This window comes from Manacus vitellinus, unplaced genomic scaffold (genome assembly GCF_001715985.3).
Source record: "Manacus vitellinus isolate BGI_N305 unplaced genomic scaffold, ASM171598v3 scaffold_4_pilon, whole genome shotgun sequence".
NCBI classification, from domain to species: domain Eukaryota; kingdom Metazoa; phylum Chordata; class Aves; order Passeriformes; family Pipridae; genus Manacus; species Manacus vitellinus.
Window position 1 is genome coordinate 4425206 of NW_021940604.1, and position 25825 is coordinate 4451030.

A 25825-nucleotide genomic window follows, 5' to 3' on the forward strand; every position below is an offset into this window, starting at 1 on the left:
TTACAATCATTAGAGGAGTCAGAGTTGTGTCCTTGCCTTTCTTATGTCCTTGTTCATGTCTTAATAGAACTAGGTAATCATACCTTACAACTAAATTACACTGATGGAATAACTGTAACTTCCATATGATACATAGTAAATTGTTATTCTCATGAATGTAATATCAAAAGCAAGAGTAATGCTTGCACACTTAAGTAGTTTTGGTAGTCAGACATGAAAACTTGAAAGTTTTTGTTCCATGATGGAAATCCAAGGGCAGTACAGCCAACATGAGAATTTGTTATTCAGAATATTAAACATTTAAATGAATGGTTGGATAAAAATATTTTCCTATGATTGTAAATGCACCATTTTGGACAAGGTTTATTGGCAAAATACACTGTAACAATAGTTTATGAGTAAAAATCACAGTCGAAGACCTTTGTGGAGAATGCAGTCTGTGTGACTAGGCTGGTGCTGATTAACAGCATTGCTTATGAAATCTCACCAACTGAAAGATTCCCTTGCACCCACTGCTGCCCGACCATGAAGCTCCTTGAAGCCTTTTTACAAAAGGGTAAAGGAAAAATGACCAAATTTGTGCATTTAATAAATATTTTAGTGTTCTGCGATAGTGAATCATAGAATAGAATCATAGAATCAACCACGTTGGAAAAGACCTCTGAGATCTTCAAGTCCAACCCTCGATCCAACACCACTGTGGTTACTAGACCATGGCACTAAGCGCCAAATCCAGTCTCATCTTAAAAACCTCCAGGGACAGCAAATCCACCACCTCCCTGGGCAGTCCATTCCAAGGTCAGATTAGTCTCTCTGTAAAACATTTCTTCCTGATATCCAACCTAAGCCTCCCCTGGCATAGTTTAACACCATGCCCTCTTGTCCTACTGCTGGTTGCCTGGGAGAAAAGACTGATGCCCACCTGGCTACAACCTCCTTTCAGGTAGTTGTAAAGAGTGATGAGGTCTCCCCTGAGCCTCCTCTTCTCCAGGCTGAACAACCCCAACTCCCTCAGCCTCTCCTTACAGGACTTGTGCTCGAGTCCCTTCACCAGCCTTGTTGCCCTTCTCTGGACCTGCTCCAGCACCTCAATATCCTTCCTGAACTGAGGGGCCCAGAACTGGACACAGTACTCCAGGTGAGGCCTCACCAGTGCTGAGTACAGGGGAAGAATCACTTCCCTGGACCTGTTGGCCACACTGTTCCTGATACAGGCCAGGATGCCATTGGCCTTCTTGTTCACCTGGACACATTGCTGAGGCATGTTCAGCTTCCTGTCAATCCAAACTCCCAGGTCCCTTTCTGCCTGGCTGCTCTCCAGCCACTCTGTCCCCAGCCTGTAGCGCTGCAGGGGGTTGTTGTGGCCAAAGTGCAGGACCTGGCACTTGGCCTTTTTGAACCTCATCCCATTGGAATCAGACCATCTCTCCAGCTTGTCCAGGTCTCTCTGAAGAGCTGTTCCGCCTTCCAAGCAGATCAACACTCCCCCCAGATGACAGTTTTACTATTGTGTGAACCCTGCTTGTGAAGAGAAGTATGGAAAACTCAGGAAATTTAGAGTAAGGGGGGATTTAATGTAAAGCTTTTGAAAAGAAAAAAAAGTCAATCACTGATGGTCAGCCTTTGAACTGTACTCTGTTTTAAACTGGAAGGATGGATTTCCACAGTGTGAGTTCACGGACAAAGGAAGGGGCAAAATCTGGGTTTTGGTGTAATGTTAAATAATATGCAGACAATGTTTCTGTTAGGTTTTTGTCAGATGATTTTGGCACCATTATTGTTTTGTTCTTTCATCCCACAAACATCACTTCTACTGATGGTAGAAGTATTCAGGACATACATGAACAGGGCTGATGTTCTGTCATTGCAAATGTACTCAGGGTATTGGTGAGCAGGACTGCACCTTTGTCACTGCATCCAAGTCTCCGAATGTGCTACCATGCTACCCTTCTCAAAAAACAACAGCATTATGGGCCGAGAACAAAACCTATTTTGAAGTTGGTAGTTAGACAAGGGTCAAGTTAACTTGGAGCAGACGTTGCAGCTGCCAACGTGCAACCTTAATTTTTTGCTTTGTTGGATTTGATAAGGACTGTTAAGGCTCTGTTGGCCGGGTTAATGATGCCAGGAGCAGGCTCACAGACATTGTGGAGGTGGGAGGTTTGCTCCTGGTGGTATAGGAAGTTGCTAAAGTTAGAGATTTTCTTGTATCAGCTTTGATTGCTTTTGAATTGGTATTGTGGAATGCTTATATTAAATGGCTTTCACAAGCACTTACTGCATATAGAAGATGCAGGTTCCTGAGCAGGCTCAGGCCGCGATCAGTCAAGCAAGCTGCACTTATTGAAAAAGCTCCCCACCTATTTTTAGATACTGGTTCCACAGACAAATGCTCCTTTTGATCAAATTTGCTGCCTAGGAAAGCAAATTTGGCATCAGGTGACAGCTTAAACCCTGGCTGTTTAAAGTAGAGTGTAGTTGTCCTTCAGTTGCTTGGTTTAGATCACAGACACTTTAGCATGCCTTTAACTTAAAACAGAGCTATTACTAGCTTAAATCTGGTTTGTGTCCACTCTCTGTTGTCCTGTGAATGGACCATGTGGACTCCACAGGTACTCAAGTGAGTTGTGGACAGGCTGTGGACCTGGAAGCACTATGGTCACACTTCCATGCTACTGAGCAGTCTGGAACTCAGTTGGTTAACCTGTTGCCCTGCCACCTGTGTCACTGGCCTGTCTTTTCTCCATCATATCTTTAGTCTCCTTAATACCATATGTGCCTTCAGTCTAATTTGAATACTCATGATACTATCTGTGGGTTTTGCTTTATCCTGGGTATCCCAAACTACTTTCAGCTCAGTTATGTGAAAGCTCAGTTATGTAAACAACTAGGTTGAACACATGCGTAACACAATATAGATTCATTTTTTTTGAAACCTAAAGGTCAGGTGCTCTGCTTATTTGTGGCTATTTGGCATTAGGCTCTATTTGACAGAAATATTAAACACTGGGCAAAAGTGACAAAAACATAACTCACTTTCTGTAGTGCACTTGCTATATACATTCTCATGAAAAACTGAAATACAAGTTAAATACATACTTATTTTATTCCAGGCTATAGAATAAGTGTATTTAGGCAGTTTTTCAAAGTGTATTGTACACTGCATGCACAATAAATCAGTTTAATAGCTTGACTGTTTTACAATTTGTGTTCAAAGAACTGTATGATAGGCAATGAAATCATGTTACAGCATGACTTATTGTCCATTTGGACTACATCCATTTTGTTATAAAGAAATTTTGGGAAATCCAAACTGATAAATGAAATATATATTAAACATTTTAATATCAGCATTTGCTCCAAGAAAGAAACTTCACATACTATATTCAATTTTTAAATCCCTCCAAATAGAGGATTTTAGACAATAAATTTTGAACGTGATTTCATTGCAGTATTACACTGAAAATTGGTGTAATATTTTTCAAAATGATGTCACAGTTTCCAAATACAGATTTTGGAATTTTATGCTAGAAATCAAGATAATATTTCAGGGCCTGCACATCTAGCTTTAAAACTGTCTTGAAAGGATAACTTGTTCATGTTGACAAGAACTTCTACCTGTGTGAAATATCTTATAAAGATAGCTAATGACTAGCAGGTCACCATCAAATAGTAACATTGAGAATATTCAAGTCTACATTTGTAAAGACTTATGCATGCAGTTTTGTCTCTTACACATTGTTTAGATGTGTGGACTAAATGTATTGTGCCTCAAACACCAACAACTCAAAATTACACTATGTAAATATATACATATATGATGCTGTATATGTTTAGTACCACAGTAAATATAACTGTAATCAAATGATACTAGACATATGTAGGACCATAGTTAAATTCTAAGTAAGAAAAAAGTCAGAGAAATTCAGTATTTCACAGTAGAAGGAGGCAGTGCTTTCTCACTGAATTTTCCCCCCTCAGGACTTGTAAACATCATAGCTCTTATTCTATCAGTATAATAATTGAATATTTTATTCATAATGGTAAATAGCTAACCAACATGAATAAAGTTGTCAAAACACAGTAACACTTTCAGACAAAACAGGTATTTATTAAAAGAAACATTTATAAATATTTTGTCTTGCATTTTAAACTACATTTTCATAAATAACAATATTTAAAAGTGCTGAATATGGTAGGATAGTCAGCAACGCCACTGTAAACAGATTTGTTTTCCACTTTGCAGATTTTTTTTTCTAGATCCCATTTTGTCAAACACTACAACAGTTAAAATATTTGCATAGGGAATAGAGAATAGCCCTTTTAATCATCTCCTGAATTCTTTATAAATTACAAAACCAAATGAGTTTAAGAAACAGTTTGTTAAATTGTTCGTATATATATCCAAAAAAAGCACACAGGTTTCAAGTAAAAAGAATGACTAAAAAATTCCCCAAACTTGCTATTTGAAGCATGTTCAATAAATTAAGAAAATGAGAGGTAGTAAAACAAAGGGAAAAAAAGAAGCCCCAGAAGACAAACTAAGACCTGCATCCTCCCAGTTACTGTATCACTGCCTTGGCAGCAGCAGTTCCCGCCAAAGAGGGCATCAGAGGCTGCCCGAGGGGACTAACTGGGTGGTTGGAGCCAACTGTGCTTGGGCTAGATTCCACTCAAGGACACAACTGCCAGATCTGCCAGTCCAATCAAAAGCAACAGGCTTATGCCATGTTTAGTCCTACGTAAGTGAGAAGAACCTTGCCTCTTAAGTCTTAGTATAGTATTAAATATATATATGTGTATATATATATATATATATATATACACACATATGTACATATATGTATTTAGCAAGTATTCAAAGACATTTCTTGGTATATCTTTAGCAGTTTATGAGAGATGCTAATGCTCATTTTGCTTGTGTATGGTAGGTATGAGGATAGGTTTTTTGAAGTTCCAAGTCACTGTCTCTTTAAACATCAAAATGTGTCCTGAAATGGGACATTTTTTTGATAAAAAGGCCAAGCAAACACCTATTAAAAACACCATGGCAGCCAAGTGATGGGAGTACTATGCTGCCTTACCTCTGATTAAGGGCTCAGTACAGGATTCTTTACCCAGGAAAGACACCCATTGCATTTCCATAGGCATTTTGCTTGGGTAAGATCTGTAGGTTTAGGAGCCCTTGAAGTTTGGTTTAGTATTACTCTCCAAACCCCTTGTTTTCAAGGAGTTATTCAAAATCAATGAGGCTAGAAGCTAAGTCTTCTTTAACCCGCCACCTCGTAAAACATTACTTTGTTTAAAAACATTTTTTACCAGATTTAGCTTTCAAAAAAAAATCTTACAGGACAGATGCAATTCATCAAAAGGTTCTAAAATGCTCTAAAATGCTACATGTAGGCAATCTTTTATTAAATTTCTTTATTCAAAAAACTAAATTATCAAGCTCTTTGTGTTGTTTTTTTGTTTTGTTTTTTGCTGAAGTACATACATTATACAACAGTGTTAGAACTGGATAGCCAGTCTTTAATAAATCAATTACAGTATCTGACATCTGAAATGTACATTGAAAATCTTTGTTCTTTTAACAATTTAACAATATCAGCGCATAGATTTTGTCACCCAGATATGGATCCCTTTAAGTAATTTGTGCTTTTTTTTCTTTTCTTTTTTTTTTTTTTTTGACATTGCAAACTCTGTAATGAAAATGCCACAGTTTTGGCAGTGAACAACCAGAGAAATCCTCCACTTGATTTATTTTAAATAAACAGTGATAAATAGCTCTTTTTCTCTGTACAGAAATATTGGCTTCAAAAAGTCAGCGTACTGTACTCAGTAGAGGATGTTGAGTAATGCTACACCTTAAAAATTGGCTTTTTTCAGTTAGTGATGTTAAAAAATGCAAGCCTCTTTCTGGTTTGCTGCAATTGTATCTATGTACCATAGGACTGTATTGCACAAAAAAAGTCCTTAAATACAGATATAATTTATGTTATTGGATTAAATATTGCAACAACTAAGTGGTAAGTGAAGCAGTTTTACCTTGCACATGCAATGTGAGGATACACAAGGAGACTGTTCATAAAACTACAAATACATCATTGCAATCTTGACTGCAGTAGGGTGAAAGGAGTGTGAAACAAATGTATTTTGGCAAATCCATTCTTCCCCTCCCATGCCATCTTGAGCAAGGAGGACCTTGGTAAAAATGTAGACAGAGATCATAATATGTATTTGTTTTCTTCACAGTAGCCTGAGTAGTGCTAAACTGTAGTTCTCCAGGAACCCAGCTCCAGATGTTATTAAACTACTTTTCTTCCATCCCACCCACCCAAAAAAAAAACAAGTTATTTTGTTTGAAAATTAAAAACTAAGTTTCAGAAGTAGAGCCTGTAATACTTTCAACAAGAGACTTATAAATCTGAGAGTTCAAAAACCTTGGAAAAGAGTCTCTGTGCATTAGGGTGTATATCTGGAGCTGGGCATCTTCATACATGTGAGGGCTGGGATCCAACAAGTTTCTGTTGATCACTTCTCTCACCCGGGAATCAAGACTAACCTGAAGAAGATAAGAACAGAATAATATTAAACAACAATACTGGAAAAGCTGTAATATGTATCTTTTTTCCTCATGGCTCCGTTGAACATGCTGACTTTATCAGTTTATTTAGGTGATGCTCTGTGCTTCTTTCAGAGCCATCACACAATTACTGTGTAATGCACTGAGACCATCAACCCTATTTCAGTTTTGACTTGATCTTAGCATCCATCTTAAAATCTGTACAATGAAACACAGTTGTATAACAGATTAAATGCAGTGCAACTAAACTGGGCTCTGCAGTAACCTGAATTTTCCAAAATATGCTATTTTACCCTAAAAAAATAATTTTTATGTACTTAAAATTATTTCTCTGAAATTAATGTTGATTTAGCCTCATTCAGAGGGCTGAAATGCTTTTTTTGTGGTTTTTTTTTTTTCTTTTTTTTTTCCCCCCTGAGCATTTTTGGTTAAGCTTTTAGAAGCTTTCTATTCATCATTTTCACCTGGCTGCCTACAGTTTTTTGCCATTTTTTTCAGGCACTACTCTTGTTCCTCACAAATTACCCACAGTTTTTATAATTTTTAGTGTTAGTCTTCCCATTAATATTAACTATTTCAGGTTTATTTTCTTTTCAAGACTATTTAATATCTGGTAATTTATACTTTCAGGATATCATATGTCCATATTGAAGTTGTTAGCAAATTTCAGTTTTAGCTTCTCATTTACTTACAATTTGTAATGAACTGCTGTGTCTAGGCAGAAAAGGACATATTATGCTTGGGATGAATGCACAGATGATTTTAGCATATCATTTAGAAATTTGAGTGAATGTACAGCTTATCCACAAAATGCTCTAAAACCCAACAAATTAATGCCTTCTGGATTAAATAAAATGACAGTAGCAGGAAAGCCCACTGGGACCAGCAAGGTTTACTCAGCTAAGAAGAAAAAGGCTAAAATACTGAGCAGAGAAAGGCCAAGCAGAGATCAGTTAAGCTACTGTGATTTACACCAAATTGCAATCTGGCCCTGCTACTCTGCAGCCATACAAAAAGACATTCATAGTGCCTGAAGGATTGAATTCAACCATGGAAAGCTCCATGTACTAAGATACCTTGACATATGAAGGACAGTAGCTAGGATGAAAACTGAGAACATGTTTGCACGTGTGAGTTTGTGTGCTTTTATATGTGGTGAAGCAAAGTCTTTGAAACACACTGCTGTGGTGTGATATGGTATGGTACAGTATGGCACTGAGAAGTAAATATACATTTTCAGTATATCTTCAGTACCAACTGTAGAATCTGGCATTGTTGGTTTGTTGGCATATTGGAAGATGTTACTGACACAACAGACAAGCTCTTTCTCTTCCAATATTTGCTGTTACTTGGTTATCAGTCACAAAGTACAACTATGATGCAAATGAACTGCAAGTAAGCTGTTGCCTATTCATGCTAGAAACTGTACCTATTACTCAAGTACACTATCTCTGCAGAACATTCATTACACCTGCCCTACACACGCTCTCCAAGCACTCATTGCTGCACCTGCAAGCAGCACCCCAGGATGCAGCAAGCATCCCTCCTGTCCAGCTCTCAGATGGATGGGCAGCGAGCGCTGCTCTGTCAGTGGCTATGAACAACCTCTTCGCTTTCCCACCCTGCTGCTTCCACTCCTGGTTCTGGCACAGCAGCCCTACAGCTACATGAATTAAGGAATCTGAAAGCGGCATTTCTTTTTTGGGCTGTTTTCTGATTGAATTCACTGTTTAACTAAGGTATCCGTGCAAGCAGACTGGGTGGCACAGCAGGAACAAATGGACCAGTGGAATTGCTCAGCCAGTGACTGTGTGCAGGGATGTAGTGCTGAGGTAGTTTCAAGTGGCAGTGTTGCATCCGTGCATCTTCAGAATTTATTTGAATAGATTTCAATCCCAGATCATTGCATTTCTGCAGCACAGAGATGACACACTAAGATTTAAGCAATTCTCCCCCACACACAGGCACATGTATTTATATAAAAAAAAAGTTTGTGCAGGTAACTAACTGGCTATTCAATATCATATATAACAGTTTGGATTAAAAAAAAACCAAACAAAACCTCAAATTTGACAGGTTGGTGGGGTTCGGGGCCATTGAGCATAGTAAAAGTTAATAGGAATTATAGAATGAAAAAAAATTAATTATGGAACATTAATTTGCATTGTATTTCTTCAGTGACTCACTAAAGTCAGGTGGCAAAACTAGTTGGAATTACTAAAGGTATTTTCTTGATAAACAGATGAATACAAGGTTGTCTGTTTAGACCACCAAGACCTTCTGCCTCAATAACTTCATCACTGAACGAGTGATGCTAAATATTTCAGCTCTTATGCCGAAAGGTAACATCTGGAATGGGATGCCTGGATGAAAAGAACTTTTCAGCTCCCATGCTGTTCTAAAGCACTGCAAACAGTTCTTGTTTGCCTCCTAAGATTTCCAATACGGGCAGGAGAAACTGGATTGATGAGATCTGCACACACACAGTGCACCAAGTTAGTGCACCCTTAGTTAGTGTTTGAATTTTAACTGCTGGTTGATCTTAGCTTAAAAAGACAGCTGAGCATTCATCACATGTATATGTAGTAAAGATATTGTATTAGAAGAAAGACTCATTATTAGCTTGCTGTATTGATAGTAGTATCTCACTCAAGGCAAAAGTACACACTGGCACAACAGAAGATAATGGAGCTATAAATTGCTGTTGGCTTCATTCATATGAAGTTGCAAAGTATTCTTGAATGCAGTGCCAAAGTAAAATGTAGAATGCAAGGTCCACAGTGAGCATAAATTAGCCATTGAGTAGGAAGTCAAATGCAATGCACAGAGACAAGGCAAATGTGATAAAGGTACATTATGTGGTCTAAGAAAGACTCTTCCATAGTGCTTTTATATTTATGTATCTCTGTATATTCCAAAACATTGTTTAATAGGGCATGCTTTTGCTTTACTCTGGGTGAAGATAATTTCAAAATGTCTATTTCAATTAAAGGGTTGAAGAAAATCTAATATAATTTCCTAGATATTATATGTTTCATTGGAGAAAGTATGTGCTCTTCATTTTTGGACTTTCACGTAGGAATAACAAGAGCAAATTTGGATTTTCTCCCAAACAGCTGTTGCAGCACATAACTCTATAAGGATTCTGATTTAAATTCCTTAATTTTGGTGCCTTTTCTCCAGAAATCCATTTGTATTACTTACCTCCTCTCTCTGGCAGATATGTGGCATTACTGAAGATGCATATACCTACTTCTCAGCCTTCTCTTACTGGAGTTTCTTGAGTTTCTTCTTATAGAGAACTTAAATGTGTTGTGGTCAGTGATACTAAATGACCCAGCACCTGTGTCTCTACTTTTTCTGTCCCTTCCTTTCCTGATTTAATGTCCATACTAGGCCTTTCATCTGACAGATCAGGCAGACTTTCAGACTCCCATCCTGACAATTCAGGGTATAACATTTCTGCTCTGGAATAACAGAAAATACAAATGTAACATTTACAGATTTACCTCTTTTGGTGATAGTATAGAAATGTAATCTTCATATATAAGTCTTGCTTTTTCTTCAATAACTTTCTTGTTCTGTTCCTTCTTTAGATCTTCACATGCAAGCCAGAAAAGCAGGTTCTCCTCACTATACTCTGTTCTAAGAAACTCTCTGAAAAGGTTCCTCCCAGCTGGTGTTTTCATCATCTTGTCAAAATTCTGAGCCCAAGACAAAATTTCATCTGCAGTAGGGTTTTGGCTGCAAAAGCAAATATCATTACACATATGCTTCTATTTTTATAACAGTGTTTTCATACATTTGTCCAAAAATTCTCCTTTCAACTGCACTTTAGTCCAAAGTGAAAACTGGAAGCAACAAGGCTTCATCAGTGACGGGGGAATTTTGTTCACCCTTCACTTGTGCATTCATTATCTCAATAGCCCACTAAACATGTTTTATGTTACGAGACATGCACTTGGCTTTCTACAAGTTTTCTGCTAGTGTTCTTAGCCATGCGACCCAAAGACAAAATCCCACAGCAGCACTGAATTCCTATCTCTGCAGATAAAGAAGATGTGATTGCAGGAAGATGGAAATAGACTCTCTTTCATGAGGGTTTTAGATGACACCTGATGTTCCTGCCTGCTTCTGACGGTGACTGGCCAAAATTTGGCTGCCACACAATTTGGTTTAGGAAGAAAAAGAAAAATAAAAGCCTCTTGGCAGCCAAAAGCATACTAATGAGCCCCAACAAAATAGTAATTCAGAGAGCTTTTAAATTAGCATATTTCTCTGTGCTTGTGCCTAAGGGTTGCTAAGCTTCACTCTGTTTGGTGCTATTGACCTGAATGATGATCTATTGGCATGAGATGTGATGGATGTTGCTGGCACACTGGAAAGAGAAGAAATGGGAAAAAGTCCTTATTCCCATTTCCTGAAGGAAACTATTTGTGGCTTTTAACAGTGGATGCAGTGGATAAGTGATCAGAAGACTAACTTACGTCACTAATCCATTAATGTACCACTGAATAGCTTGAGAAGGTAATAATCTGAATTACTTAACAATTAAATACAGTTTCAAACTTAATTCTGAGTGCCCACCCTTCCCTTCCTGATCCAACACAAGGGCTTTGCTAGCTCTTGTCAATAGTTTCTGTGTAATCATAATGCACAATAAGTGACATTTGTCTATATAATTTCTCTTCAAGTCCATTTATCAAGTCTTACTCTGCATGCAAGGCAGACTGGATGATGGGAAGTTATTTGTGATAAATGATAAATCAGAGAGAGTTTAACATTTAAACTATCCAGCAAAATAATTGTAACCTGAATGAAGAAGTTTAAACACAGATGTGAAGGTGAAAAATCTTCTCTCTGAGGAGAGTGCAATCTGTCCAGGTGGATGTTGCTGACAAGCAACCTGTACTCCCTTACTGTCTGTTGGGAAGCTCTCTTCACTACAGTATTTTTTGGAAATTTATGACATTCTCCTCTCATAAAATACCATGATTAGCAATGAAGACAACGAGTTGTTTGGGTTGCTTTTACCATCAGACATGTCCTCTAAAGTTTTAATTTGCTTTTTCTGGGATTAGAGAACTCAGAGCCTCTGACAGTGTGTGTTCCACACACAACAAATATTGGCCCAAGCTTTAGACAGAAATAGAAGCTCAGACTTCCAGTGTGTTTAATCCAATTTTCAAGGTATGTGCTATTTAGTTTATTTGAGTGAAACCATTGTCCAAGCTGTTTTATGAATGGCAGCCATGTTGAAAATCTGATTGTGAAGTGCACTTGCCCATTAGTTTTTCTTCTTGTTTGGATAAACAGAAGAAAATGATCTGACAGGTAGCAGAGGCTTTTTATAGAGATCCACATATGGAACCATCCATGCACCTCCCATTCTTCCCCACAGTTCCTCCCCACAAATAAGAAACCATAAATAAACCTGACTTATGAATCAATGTCTCTGTTGTCATTTCATTGTCAGGACAGATTTTGCTTCTTTTTGCATAGATTTTTTTTGGAGGAAAAGCAATTAAAAGGACTTTCCCAAAGCACAAAACCCAAAGCAATTCTTAAAATTAGTTAAAGACAAATTAAAACATTTACTAGACAGCAGTTTGACCAACTTACCATTCTTCTATGACTTGGATACTCTCCAGTTTGGTCGTATGCGTTGGCCTTCCTGCATTGTCTCCTCTGTCTTCATTCCTAACAGTGAGGCTGCAATGTAGTACAACACTTTATTTTGTCTAGAGAAAGTTAATTTAAAACAATTACTATAGTAATGACAACTTTTAAAAGATATAAACCTATACAAAGTGTCATTTTTCACTCTTGCCTCTAAACTTTTGGAGAAAACTTTTTTATAATGACTTTTCCGCTGTGTTCTGATTAATATTAATTAACAGTTGCTATCAGCATGTGCATTTTTTTAGAAGCTCACAGTTTATCCGCTGAAAGGGAAAAACTTAGAGGTCACTTTTGGAGTGATTTCACTTAGTAAACTGAGAATATTAGTGACAATAAGGGTAGAGGGGGATACGAATATCTGAATTGGACATTGATGGGGTTTGGTGCCCCACCAGTTCTGGGTAGTTTTTCATTCTTCATGAACATTCCCTTTTTTGTCTCTAGGATATGGTAACAGTAGATGGCTCAGATACAGAACTTAGTATGTGGCAGCTCCTTATGATTTCCTCCTCTGACCTAAATTTGTTTTCCATTCCAAAAAGTAAAACTTACAAGCCTCTGAACAGAAAGGGATCCATTATCGTCATATTACCACAAGCAAGGAAAAGAAAGACTTCCTTTACTTGAGGACGTTTTTAATGTTTTTTCTTCTTTTTCAAAGCTGCTAACTAGCATCACTTATTTTTCTGCAGATACCTTTTTAATCAGATTTGCTTTAGTGGTAGCGGTATCCTCTGTGTGTGTTCTCTGTGAATGTTCTGGAACGTAGTATTGCCAGCACAACCACAATTCCTGATAACTATTGAAATAAAGTCTGTTTTGAGTGACATAGTTATTCATACAGGAAAGCTGGTTCCAATAATTAAGCTTAAGAAGCGGAATGTAGTAAGGAGATGGAAATTTCCCTTTATCGGGTGTTCCCTATGTATCCAATTGAGAGAAAACAAGCAACCAAGCAAAAAATCCCCCTCCCAATCCCAAGAGAGCTCATCTTTTGAATATTGAGTATTCACCATACAATGATGCTCTCAGTCATCCTTGAGTGTTGCTACACAAAAATATGTTGGTAGCATAAAGCTTCTCCCTCTCCCACTAATCTGAAAAGCTCAACACTCAGCTCTAAAAAGAAATCCCAGCTCTGAGACATTTTTAGTACAAAGAACCTTTCTTTCTAGACCCTCTGTATTTATAAGTCTCTTCAACACTTTTTTCAAGCATTTGGCAGACTTAATAGGTGATCTCAAACACTCTTCTGAAAACTGGAAGTTTAGGCTTCCAGGTAAAGCAGAGCACATATTAAGACTTAAACATTACAAAGACGTACACTTTCAAACGAAGCTCTTTGATACTGGTTGCTCCTTCACTTACCTGCCAAGACCTTAGTTCAGGCCCTTGGTCCTACTTCCCCTGTTACAGCGTAGGAATGCAGCTCCAGTGCTGCTAAGGTGTTAGGGTGTCATCAACTGCTGCAGGAGAAACAACACATCCTGAACTCTGGGGTTGGCAGGTAAAAAGCCTTTCTGTCTCCTCTGACCTGTTCGTCAGTCTAAAGAGGGAGCACCCAGGAAAGACAACAGGAGTTCCGTATACAGGAGGAGAAAAAAAAAGGGACCATCCACTTTCTTCTGTCTTGTAATCTTTAAGTCCCCACATGTAACTGCTTAGGGTCACCTTGCATCTGGCCAGAGTACAAAGTTGGGGTGAGGGAGAAGCAGGGAAGGCACAAAGCTGCTCTCTCTCCCTGCCTCCTTCCCTCCTTTGCAGTCCACAGGTAGAGCAGCATTTATCTTCTCTGCTGGGTGCAGAGAACTGAATGTCCTTTAGTTCCATGGAAGAATAACACCACGGAAGGAGGAAACAGCTTGTGTACATTGCAAATGTAACAGGGTGTTCACCTAAGTCCGTCTAAAAGAGAATGAAGCTACTTGTTTTCCTTCACCACATGAGCAGCAGCTAAACTGTTCTGATATAATTTACTTGTCAGGCAGTAGATGTCCAAGGATGTGGAGTCTTACTGGAAGTAGAAAGTGACTCATCTGAGAGCAGTCAGTCTACACTGGTAATTTAATTTATTGTCTGAGATCAAGCACTGTTTGTTTTGCTCACACAAAACCTTTGCTAGACTTAGGGAAACTATCATGAGTTGATGAAGGGGAAACAGTGAAGTAGTAGTGGTGAGGAAAATGAACAAGAAAGCCATGTTAACTTCACTGCACTTTTTTTTTTTTGTTTTAATCGAAGGGGTAACAGATAGGCATTATGCATTTTGATTTTCTACAGAACTACATCTCAATAAAAAGTTCAGATGGTGGGTCTGGAACATAGTGTATCACTTTTCTGGTATCTAAACCAGAGTGACAATATAAGATACACGCTTGGCACTGATTCCTTCATCTCAGCATTCATATGTGGAGTTTAATGGCTGAATTTAGTCAGAGTTGCAAAATAGGGAAGACTCTACAGACAGAAGTGTTATACTGGGTTGGAACACTTTCTCACGTTTGGGTATTGCATTAAAAACTGTGCTAAATTTATAATGCATCTTGGCCTAAATTCTGCATTATGTTTCCAGTGACAACCACTAGCACTACATTTCAACTTTTATTTATCTTCATCTGTCAAGGCAGATCCATTCCACTAGATACATTACTTTTGATATGTTTTTCCTGTGAATGAAACCATCATTTTTATACAGAAGTACATTCAATTCAGACATGTTCTGTTTTCACTCAAGGAACTGGTTCATATTCTCTGAGAAAAAAAAAATTAAATATTTACACATTTGTGACTGCAAAGCTAACTTGAATGCAGGCTTTAAATAACTGATCACAATAACAGACTGCTACCTTTTAACTCAAAATGACTACACTGCACTGCTCTTTCCTGTGTTGCTATCTTTAGCTAGAAATACACTGTCTGCTCACATTTCTCTGTGGAATTTAAGCAGTCCACAGCAGAAAAGGCATCCTGCATACCTGATGTCCCTGATGCTTTAATCCATCATTGAAGCTAGCTGATTATGTCAGAATTATGCTGTATAGTGTAAAACTAAACAGACTAAAAGTAACAGGCTAAAGATTAACAAAATGATCTTACTTAGTTAAGGCTTTAAGAAGAGGAAGTTGCTGATTTACCTTATCAAAAATAGTTAGATGAAATGGAAGTGTTCTAGAGAGACATCTGATGTAAATTAACATCTATGATGCTACTATTATTTATTAGTTGGAATACACTCAGCAGATATCTTTAAAATTTAGAGATGCAAATCGATAGCACACATGATAAAAGCACAACAAAACTACCAATGCCTTAAAAAGAGAGAGTTTGGGATGTCTAATGACAGAGTTTAAATGGCAAGCATAGCACGTGTTTGTTTTCTGTTCCTGTGGAAGGTTTGTTCTGCCCACTTGTATGCTGATTTTATTTCTCTGGAGAGTACTGTTAAAAGTACTTCAGTGGCCTGAGCTTGATGTACCTTTCAAATACATCTTGGGTTCCTGACTGCTACAAAACCAATAAGTTTCTTAAACTACTGCAACAGTATTGTTATGAGAAATTTCTGTTTGGAGTCAGTGTATTTCCATTTTGCAACTTCACATACTTTATAAGTAAAAATTTTAATGATCAGGGACTACTTGAAGAAGTATACAAATTGAATAAATGAACACAAATAAGGTTAAACTGGTCCAGGTTCCTAGCTGATGTGTTTTTGGAGGAAATACTGGGATTCAGAAAACCAATCTTTATTTATTTAGCCGCTATTATTTGGCTGTTAATATTCACGTTCAGCAATTAAATAATTGTTCTGTTGTGTAATTACTTAGCTAAATCAGTATTGCTGCACCCTGGTGCATGAGAAGCTAAAAAAGCCAAGCTAATTGGAAAAATCATCAGGAGAGTTGAACTAATTTAAGAGCAAACATCTCACTGACTCTTCCTCCAGGTGTTTCCATCTGGTGGTTTTAGCTTTTTTGTAAGTCTCATCCCTACTGCTGCACTTTTCTACTGCCATTAAGAAACTGAAAGTAAATTAGAACTTGGACCTGATCTTTCATTCTCTGTATATCCAGTAAACAAATGGTATTTAATTGCTTCCCAAGGGCCAGGTTCTTATGTACCATTAGCCTAAATCTGGTGAATCAGTGAAACGACTGTTATCAGCATGGCAAGAAAACCATGCCATTGTGACAGGTGCCAAGGTTAATCTGCTCATGCATGGCTGACACCAGTTACTACTCACTCAGGCATTTTCTCAGTTATGTGTATCATATGCAGTATATCACCACAGTATTTTGCAATTATGTCTGGCATTGAAGACAATGTGACTATTAAAACCTCTTGCCTTAGTGGTGGTTTTTATTGCTGTCATGAAAATAAGGAGTAGAAATCAAACTGGGACACTGTGCACTAGTTTGGTAGGCTATTGGGTGGCCATTCAGGAGATCTGCACTCAGTTTCTACTTCTTGGCTTAAGTTTGTAGATGCTAGGCTCTGCTGGGCAGTGACTGCATTTGAGGCTGAACCTGTGTATGTCACTTAGTAGGGCCATGAGCCTTCAAGCCACCACTGTAACACAAAAACCATCCTTATTCCAGCAAAAAGGCCACATTAAGTCAATTGCACATACAATCTAAAGGCATAATTTAGTTTTCAGGTGAAAATCAATATTCAGTTAAGATTCTCTGGGTAACAGATGTTCTGACGTTTCCTTCACTGATCTACCCTTTGAAAGAATATATCTCACTGGCACCACACTTCACCCTATCCTACTCCTAGGAATTTTTATAATCATCAGATCAAGAGACACGATATTTTTAGTTTTCTTAAAAAAAAAAAAACCCACAACTCTCCCCACCAAAAAATCCCAAGATGTAATTGTGAATTTAAAATTCCACTGGGTAGATGATATAAAATGACCATTCCCCAAAAGTGTTGACAAACACAAGTCAAATTTACCAAACAGATTCAGAGAGGAAATAATTTTTCATGACTGTTTGGAGGAGGAAAATCTTTTAAACAAACATTATTGCACATGAAAACAAGAACATATGATTAGTGCATTTTCCTGAAGTATGGGGAAGGTGTTTTTGAAAACTCCAAGACAAAGATGGGCAACAACCCTTCATCTTTCACCAGCTGGGTAAATACCTTCACTCTTCCATTCAAAGTGGTGGTGCTCTTGCTGATCTCCACGCTCTCTGATTCCTTTACTTTTATTACAAGTGACTGGCTTAAAACATGATATATGAACAGAAACTTATTTTTTCGGGGTCAAATTCAGATGCAGAAAAAGTGCATGCTAGTATCTTTTTCATTTTTGATTGTGGGCCAATCTGACCAGATTGTTTTTAATACTGTGGTTCAACAGTCAGTCATTGAAAAATCAATTGTTTGCACAGTTTTATTCAGAAGCTCACTCCTACATGCTGAAGCATGCTCTGGTAGATGTCAGAGATAGATGTGGTCCCCATATCCCATATGACAATGCAAAATACAACTATACTGGCACTGTTTAATTTCTTTTATGAAAACTTATTTATTTTCTGACACCTTTTTTTTTTTTTTCTGACAGATGAAATATTTAAGCCTGGTGTCAATGAATACTAGTTAGGACTGTACTTGTTTGTTTATTAACAGAGGAGAATGATGATTTTGCTATACTGTGCAAAGCAATAATATTGAAAAATAACTACAATATTATTTTGATCCATTCATAAACAACAATACAGCTGTGGTAATCTCAAATCACTTTGAGTCTAGTCAGTAATGCTGTCTTCTATCTTCCTTTTAATGTCACAAAAATAGGTATTCATGAGAATGAAATGTTACATGAACAATATTATCCAAGGATAACGTTTTGGGTTTTTTTCTAACCTGGGTAGAGGGTAAAAGACCTGCTTCTATTAAACTTAGGAAAAGAATTAACTTTTTTTGTTACAGATATAATAATATCCAGAATAAAAATTAATAATATCCAGAATAATTATTATGAGAAAAACTAGAGCTAGAATCATTATTTTTATGAAGAAGCGATGCCTTGTACTAGACATTTTCATAGGCTCAGGAAAAACTTGCACTATATCTTTCAGGGCCCTGGCTGTATCAGAGGGAAAGAGGATGCATCTGTTATCTGACCTCAGAGAATTCATGTCCTTGTAAGAATAACAGGACAGACTAAAGCTCTACAACTGTTGTAATAATATCAGTATATGCAAAATATAGAAATGCAGAGCAAATCTGTGGTATTACATGAATTCTAGAGTGGAGACTTGGGTAGACTCCTGGCTGTCTGCAAGACAAACATAAGTGATGTGCAGTTCATCCACAGAAAGAAGTGAAACAGTAAGAATTACAAACTTGGTATTCTCATATGTCTGAACTGGTAGTCTGTGAGAGACTTTGGAGGGAAAAGGTGGTCAAGAGCCTTTGGAATCACTTGCTTGATTGCCAGTGGATTGGAATCTGGTTAACTCAGTAGAACATAATAATTTTTGTTACAAAGAAGAAACAAAGATAAAAAAAATGTGAAGGATTTTTTGTTGTTGTTAGTGTCCATTCTATTTTTTAAGAAGATATGATTTTCAGATCTTTACTGGATTCAGTACAGAAATGTAGGATGTAAAATTTTATACTGAAAATGAGTTAGAATTTTAATGAAAAATAGCAACATCCTACTCTGAGTAAAAAATTGTCTTGTGCTTAAAACTAAATGATGGAGATTGTGTTTAGCAGACTGACATAGGAAAGCAGTCTGTTGAGGGAAAGCCAACAATTACCATAAGGTTATAATCAGCCTACTTGGCAGTGTCTACTGAAACTATAAACTCCTTTCAAAAAGTCCAGGTACCTGTGGTGCTAAGTCTCCTGCGTGCCAGAGTTACATTTGCCTTAGGTGATAAGATGGTGCAAGAGGCATGTATAATCCAAATTGTTTTTAAGAGAAAAAAACAAACAAACCTGGATTCAGTTGTTTTAGAGTGAAAAAAATTGTTTGCAAGGAGAATTTATAAACTTGACATCTGATTCTGCAAATCTTACCTCATGTAACTAAAAAACTCAAACAATTTTTTTTTTTTTAATAATGCAAGTATTTGCAAGTTTACCATCCTGGAGGTTTTGTATTACAACTAAAACCTCTCCAATATTTCAAAGCTTCAAGTGAGGGAAGGAATGCAGAGTCACAAACCTCCTAGCTTTTCATTCAGCTTACACTGTGGTCTCATTACTTTGACCTGTAACTATAGAGGCTGCCATGATAAGTGGCCTTTTTTTTTCTCACAGGTCACAAAAAGTAAGATAAAATGAAATAAATGATAAAAACAGATGCTTTGTATCTTCCAATGGCTGGAAAACATACAATTTCTTCCTTTCCAATTTTTCTTGGTGGTATTTTCCCCCTTGATTCAGTTTGCTGTGTTGTAGTGTGGTGTAGTTCATATTTTTTCCCTTTTTTCCATCTCTTTGTTTGAAGAGCATACAGCTTAGAAACAGTCTGTAAGAAATAGTTCAGCACTTGTATGTGCTGTGAACACAATGGAAAAGCTTAGTGTCTGCTCAGGATTCAGTAACAGTAAATGCAGGCAGACTTCTGGCTCCCATGTGCACATTTCTGCACACCATAACTTCTGTGAGCAAAGAAGGAGCTCAAGATGTAAATTTTCTGGTCTGATTTTTGCTACCCAGGATGGATGCAGAAGCTGTTTCACAGGCACTTCCACTGGGGTTTTATGGAGAATATTGCCGACTGGAACTGAATTTCTGTTTTGCACAGATTTGACAGTTAAAATTAATTTACTTCTAAATTGGATTTCTAACAAAACAGCATTTGTGGAAAAGTTTAATGAAATTAATGAAATTTCATAATTGGTTTTGATGGTTTTAAAAATAATTATCATTACATTTTAAAATTAAATAATCAATTGTCTTGGTTTTATTCATTGTTAGTTACCATTATTCTAACTAGTCTTTTGTGAGTAATTCTAGTTAGGGTAATAAAACAATAGCTTTAAATGAAATATTGTGCTTAACTTTAAGAAGCTCTTTAGAAAAAATACATTTTTTCATAGGAGATTTTTTTTTCCAGTAGGCTTTCTAATTAGAAGAAAAGAGATTTTCTGTTAAGAAAACGGCTCATTGGAAAATCCAGCAACTATAATTCTTAACTTCTTGATATGTATTTATTAGAGCCTCATCTCTCAGAGTCCTGCAAACAGCACCTCCACCTTTCACTCAGAATGACATTTATACTAAGAACTGTGGGGAGAAGCATGAAAAGCAATGCCTTACACATAAAAATCCTAAAGCACAGCAAAAACTGCATTTGTTTTTTGTATTTGAGGTATACTTACTTCCCTAAAACAGTCTTGAGATTTCTAGAAGAGTAGCATTGATGGTATGGCTGTGGAGTATGTGGACACTGGAATAAAGAGATGCAGTCAAACTTGTGCCTACACACGAGTATCTTGGCCTGTTCACTGCTGTATTTCTGACACCAATGCTGCAGCAGCAACCCAGGAGTGACTGAAAGAATCACTGCCAATTCTCCTGTCTTTGTGCTATAGTACTCCTCTTGCAGTGCTATTTAGACTTTTCTGTTGAAGGAATAGCTTTTAGCCCTGTGAGATATTTAAGTGTTTAGAAGGAAATACACTTAAAAATATTATGGATTAATGAGGACCTTCCTTTCTTCTTTGTGAAAACCTGGACTAAGTTCTGTGAGTACTTTTTTTCAAAGGCTTATGATAAGGCCAGCTCATCCATGTTCAGAGTTGTGAACTCCCCCATGAAAAATAAGGAACTACTCAGTTCACGAGAGATTGTATCTTTCTGCCATACTCTGAAGGTTGGGGAGAGTGGCTTCAATTTCCTTCTGCTTTTCTATTGTAGTGCTTTCTTACTACTGTGTTGGATTCAGTGTAATTGGTCAGTCATTACAGATTCAACTATAAGCCATAAAAGAAAAAGGAGATTGGTGGAAATAAGGTTTAAGATATCTGGAGCACCTCAGACTATTAAGGTCTAGTCAGTTAAGATGTTTAGCTCTGTCCTGATAGTCTTATGTTGTGCTAGTCCTCAGCTTGAGAATTAAACCCAGTGATCTACTGCTTAAAAGTATAATCATCTCTCTGTTAATGGGAAGTCTTGGCCAAGATTTTGGAGTTTATGTAAGATCATTATGTAAGGTTATTAAATTGCATCTCACATGCCACCGTGAAGGTAGATCATCCTTACTGAAATATGAATGCTAAACTAAAGTAAGTCATAGAGGGATGTGCTTGGTAAAGCATGTACTTAAAAAGGTTTTAGAGAATCTGCAGTGTTTCACTCTCTTCCCTTTCCTGTGTATTTAATGATTTAGAATGGAATAGATCTAAAATCTGGTAACCTTTCTCTTCATAAGGGACAATCAGATTAACAGTCTCTTTCTAAAGCCATGAAGTTGTATTCTCCTGCTGTATTTTCCATAGAAGTTGAATTCAGCATACGTTTGGCAGACAAGTTGTCAAATTTGTCCAAACACTACATTTTCCTTTGGGACATCATGAATAATTAGAAAGCAAAGCCTTGTCAAATCAGAAATCCGCAAGTCGATGCATCTTCCATCATAGATTGCTACTTCAAGTGTGATCTTTGATGTATATTTTATACTGATTCTTTCTTCTTTTAGAACATGTTTAGAAGTGTATTCATAATGGAAAAGCTAACCTGCTGGAAAGCCCTTGAGAAAAACAACATTCTTCTAAGATGCCCACAGATATATCCAGAACTGTTTTGCCAACATTTAAGATCTGAATTCAGTCTTTGCCAAACTGAACACAGAATCACACAAATACAGAATCACAGAATGGCTGAGGCTGAAAGGGACAGAGGAGGTAATTTTGTCCACACTGTGCCCACATGCCCCTGTCCCACTCAAGGCAGAGCCACCTGGAGAAGGCTGCCTGGGATTGTGTCCAGACAGCTTTTGAATATCTCCAAGGATGGAGAGTCCACAGCCTCTCTGGGCAACCTGTGATGGTACTCACTAACCTTCTGTGCTGGTTTTCGGGTAGGATAGATTTAAATTTTCCATAGTAGCTGTGAGGGGGTACAGCCTGGAGCTGGAGGGGCATATCTAGGTTGTTATTCTATAGTGCTCACATCATCTCCAGGGGGCGGAAGTAAGAACTCTCGCATCTGGGAAGAAGGTGGGTGTGGCTGCCAGTCCGGGGCAAGGGTGGTGGGTGTAGAGTCCATCTGCCACTGTTCATTTTCTTGGCTTAGTGAGCATTTTGCATGTAAATCATCCTCTCTTTTGTATACTGTTGTTATCAGTGTTGTTGCTGTTACTGTTTGTTTTCTTTCCTCACTGCTGTTTCCAGTAAATTGTTCTTATATCAACCCATAATCTCTGCCTTTGGTATCTCCCATGGGAGCGGGGAGGGGAGTGGTTTGTGGTTTTCTTTTTAGTGGAAGTACTAAACTGAGGAATACCACTCCTAAGCCAGGACATCTTCACACTTACAAAAGTGTTTCCTGATGTTCAGAGGGAACCTCCTGTGTTACAGCTTGTGCCCCTTGCCCCTGGTCCTGTCACTGGGGACCACTGAAAAGAGCCTGGCTCCATCTTCTTTGCTTACTCCCTTCTGGTGTTTATACATATTGATAAGACCCCCTGAGCCTTCTTTTCTCCAGGTGGAACAGTGTCAGCTCTCTCAGCCTTTCCTCAGAGGACAGGTGCTCCAGTCCCCCAGTCATTTTAGGGGCCCTTTGCTGTACTCTTCCAGCATATCCAGGACTCTTGCAATGAAGAGTGCAGAACTGGACATAGTGCTCCAGGGGCCACTAGTACCATAAACACCACATTTACTGCAATTATATTTAAAAAGAGACTGCAATTGAGGAATATTTGGGAGAGGCTACTTAAAAAATGCAATTATATTTACATTAAAGGATGACTCAAGGGTGAAGGAGAGAACTGTGGTCTCAAGGTCAACGCAGGCTAAACGTTATGTGAAAGGAGACTTTAATGGGCAGCTTTGCTGAACTTGTTTTCTTCCTCTGTTCTTGTGCAACTGATTTGAACTACCTAGCTACAGATATTGCAGCTCAGCAGGAGTTCAGAGGTGGATGGAAATTACCAGTGTGTACTGTACTTGAACTTCTGAAATAAAGGACAGCATCTCCCTCAAACTTAGACTACCACTGAGCAAAAGTTGTAACTGTTCAAGAGTGGAAGGAACTAGTGATTTAAAGCAACCTGGCTTTCCTAAGATCTTTCTTGCCTGTATCTTGTTTTTCTGAAAATCTGTAAGAAAATACACTTTCTGCTGGATTCTACTTTAAAGAGATTATACTGCTTTTGCATAATGATAGCCACAACAGAAGCAATTACAACTTTTAGAAACTTTTAATCCTTTCTAGGCTATTTTTTTTGAGATTTTTGTTCTAAGATGTGGAATGTAATTTCTGTATAGGTAAGAAATTCATGGGTTGCCAAAGTTTGCTTGCCAATGATTTCTAGGTACTTTAGCTTTGTTTCATTACTATAGCATTGGTTTCTGCTTTAGGCAATATGCAACTCAAGGATGTATTTCTCTTGTCAGGTCACCCAACTAGATCACTAGTCTGGCTGCCATCTTCATTCCTTCATTTAGAATAATATTACCATTCATATTCCATCTTGTATGATGAATACATTTAATTACTAGACACTCTGCAGTGTCCTTACTCCTGGCTACAGCTATTTTGCAAGCAATTCCTTCACATATTTGAGACAATTAAAAGTGGCAGTTCTGTAGTGTTCAAAGAAATGTAAATTGTATTCCTTGAAAGGGTAGCTAGATGAATAAAAGCCCTCCAAATCACTAGCAAGCAAGCCTAATGGTATCAATTAATTCTCATAAATGAGCCTAGTCTCAGTTTCTGTAGTGGCTTTTTTTAATTATTTTTACTTTTCAGAAATCAAAATAGCAGCAACAGTAAAGAAGTGAGCCTGCATAGAGTCATTCCTTTGATTCCACAGAATGGGATGTAGTTTCCAAATGGGAAGAGATGCCTGGAAACATTCATACTAAATTCACATTTTTCTTTTTCATAAGGTGTTCTGAAGTTCTCCAGTTAAAGAGCATTTTAGGAATTTGTAAAGGATAATTCCTACCATGATGTTTATGAACACTATATTTCGTGAAATTAGCCTGGAGCGAACTAGTTTATGTTTACCCACATCACAGTCAAGTAAGATGGGGGATCTTCCACTTAACATTTGTCCAGATGACAAACAGGTTTGAGAACCTCTGTGCCAGTCTGTGTATATTACAGATATCTGTTTTGTTGGTGCTCGTTTCTAGACCTTCTGTCAGACAAGGCCCTCAGCTGGGAAGCACTTTCAACATGGATGGCAACAAGAACTGAAGATATACATTCCTTCATAATGGGTGCTCAGCATCTGCCTGTATCAGGCCTTCAATCAGGCACTTCAGAAGAACCAGTTGACATCTAGACAAATATAAGTGCTATGGAATTATTAAGGGTGACTAGACAAGATTTGTGTGTCCTTTGCCTTTCTTCCTTGCATAACGAATATCTGACCCATTTTTCTAGTGAGAGGATCTCCACCTTGTAAGTGTTACCTACTAGGGGTCCAGACTCATTTCCATGAACCATTCTCTCATTTTTTTCTCTTATAAGCAGCAGACGTTTATTCCTCTTTTAACTGACATTTTAAACCGATTTGGAATTATACATGGTTAAAAAATAAACCAAAGTAAAATGGAAATTCTGCTGCTAACAGACTTTAGTAGCCTAATTTTTTTCCCATTTGTTTTGGAACTACAAACTGCATTTATTCTTGCAGATAAAATGGTCTGGGAGAATTTTCTGGTCCTGAAGTTGACTGGCACCATGTAGCCAGCCCATGAAAGCCCATACCCCAAATCCAGGCTTTCTGCACCTACAAGAGGCCATTGCCTGAGACTGTGCACTTTGGCAATGGCCTAATTTCTGCCAGGGAGTTAACATTTCCTAACAATTTAACTGTACAGGCTGACTGCAGCCCATATTAGACCCTTGCCATGCTTAATTTACTGGTATAGACACAGCCAGTGTGCTTAATTTGGATAAGGGTATTTTGTTGTTGGTTTTGCATATGAAATACTTAAGTTTTTATTATTCCACAATGAATAAAGTTCAGAGGCTTTTCAAGGCCACCTTGGCACCTTTAAAATGTCGCCATCTATCAACATGCCTAACTTCAGCTTATATTTTGATCTCAGACCCATTTTGACCTTTCACATACTTCTCCATTTCTGCAGTTTTCCATGGACTCCTGAGTTAATGCATCTTTGTGTAAATATCTAATTGCAAATTTGTAATAAGGAAACACAAAACCAGCCTAAACCCTATCAGGGGAGATTTCAAGGGCTCCAAACTCCTAATGTCTGAAAATCACAGCATAAGCTGGACTCAGGCATTCTCAGCACTCCTGATTTTTGATTTTTTTTTTCTTTTTTTCCACAGCAACAGTCAAGCTGTGTGCTGGTGACAGATAATCTGTCATGACATTATGAATCTTCCTTCAAC

General features: G+C 37.7%; 1 protein-coding gene across 1 annotated transcript in view; it reads right to left on the reverse strand.

Annotated features, from left to right (window-relative positions):
- Positions 1-4806: 4806 nt before the first annotated feature.
- Positions 4807-25825, reverse strand: part of RGS17 (regulator of G protein signaling 17) — a 29560-nt gene continuing 8541 nt past the window's right edge. The window contains exons 2-4 of the mRNA XM_029962894.1: positions 12206-12295; positions 10093-10327; positions 4807-6562 (exon numbers count right to left, since the gene is read on the reverse strand). Coding sequence (XP_029818754.1) covers positions 6374-6562; positions 10093-10327; positions 12206-12295 — 514 coding nt within the window. The 3' untranslated portion in view covers positions 4807-6373. The remainder of the gene's footprint in view (positions 6563-10092; positions 10328-12205; positions 12296-25825) is intronic.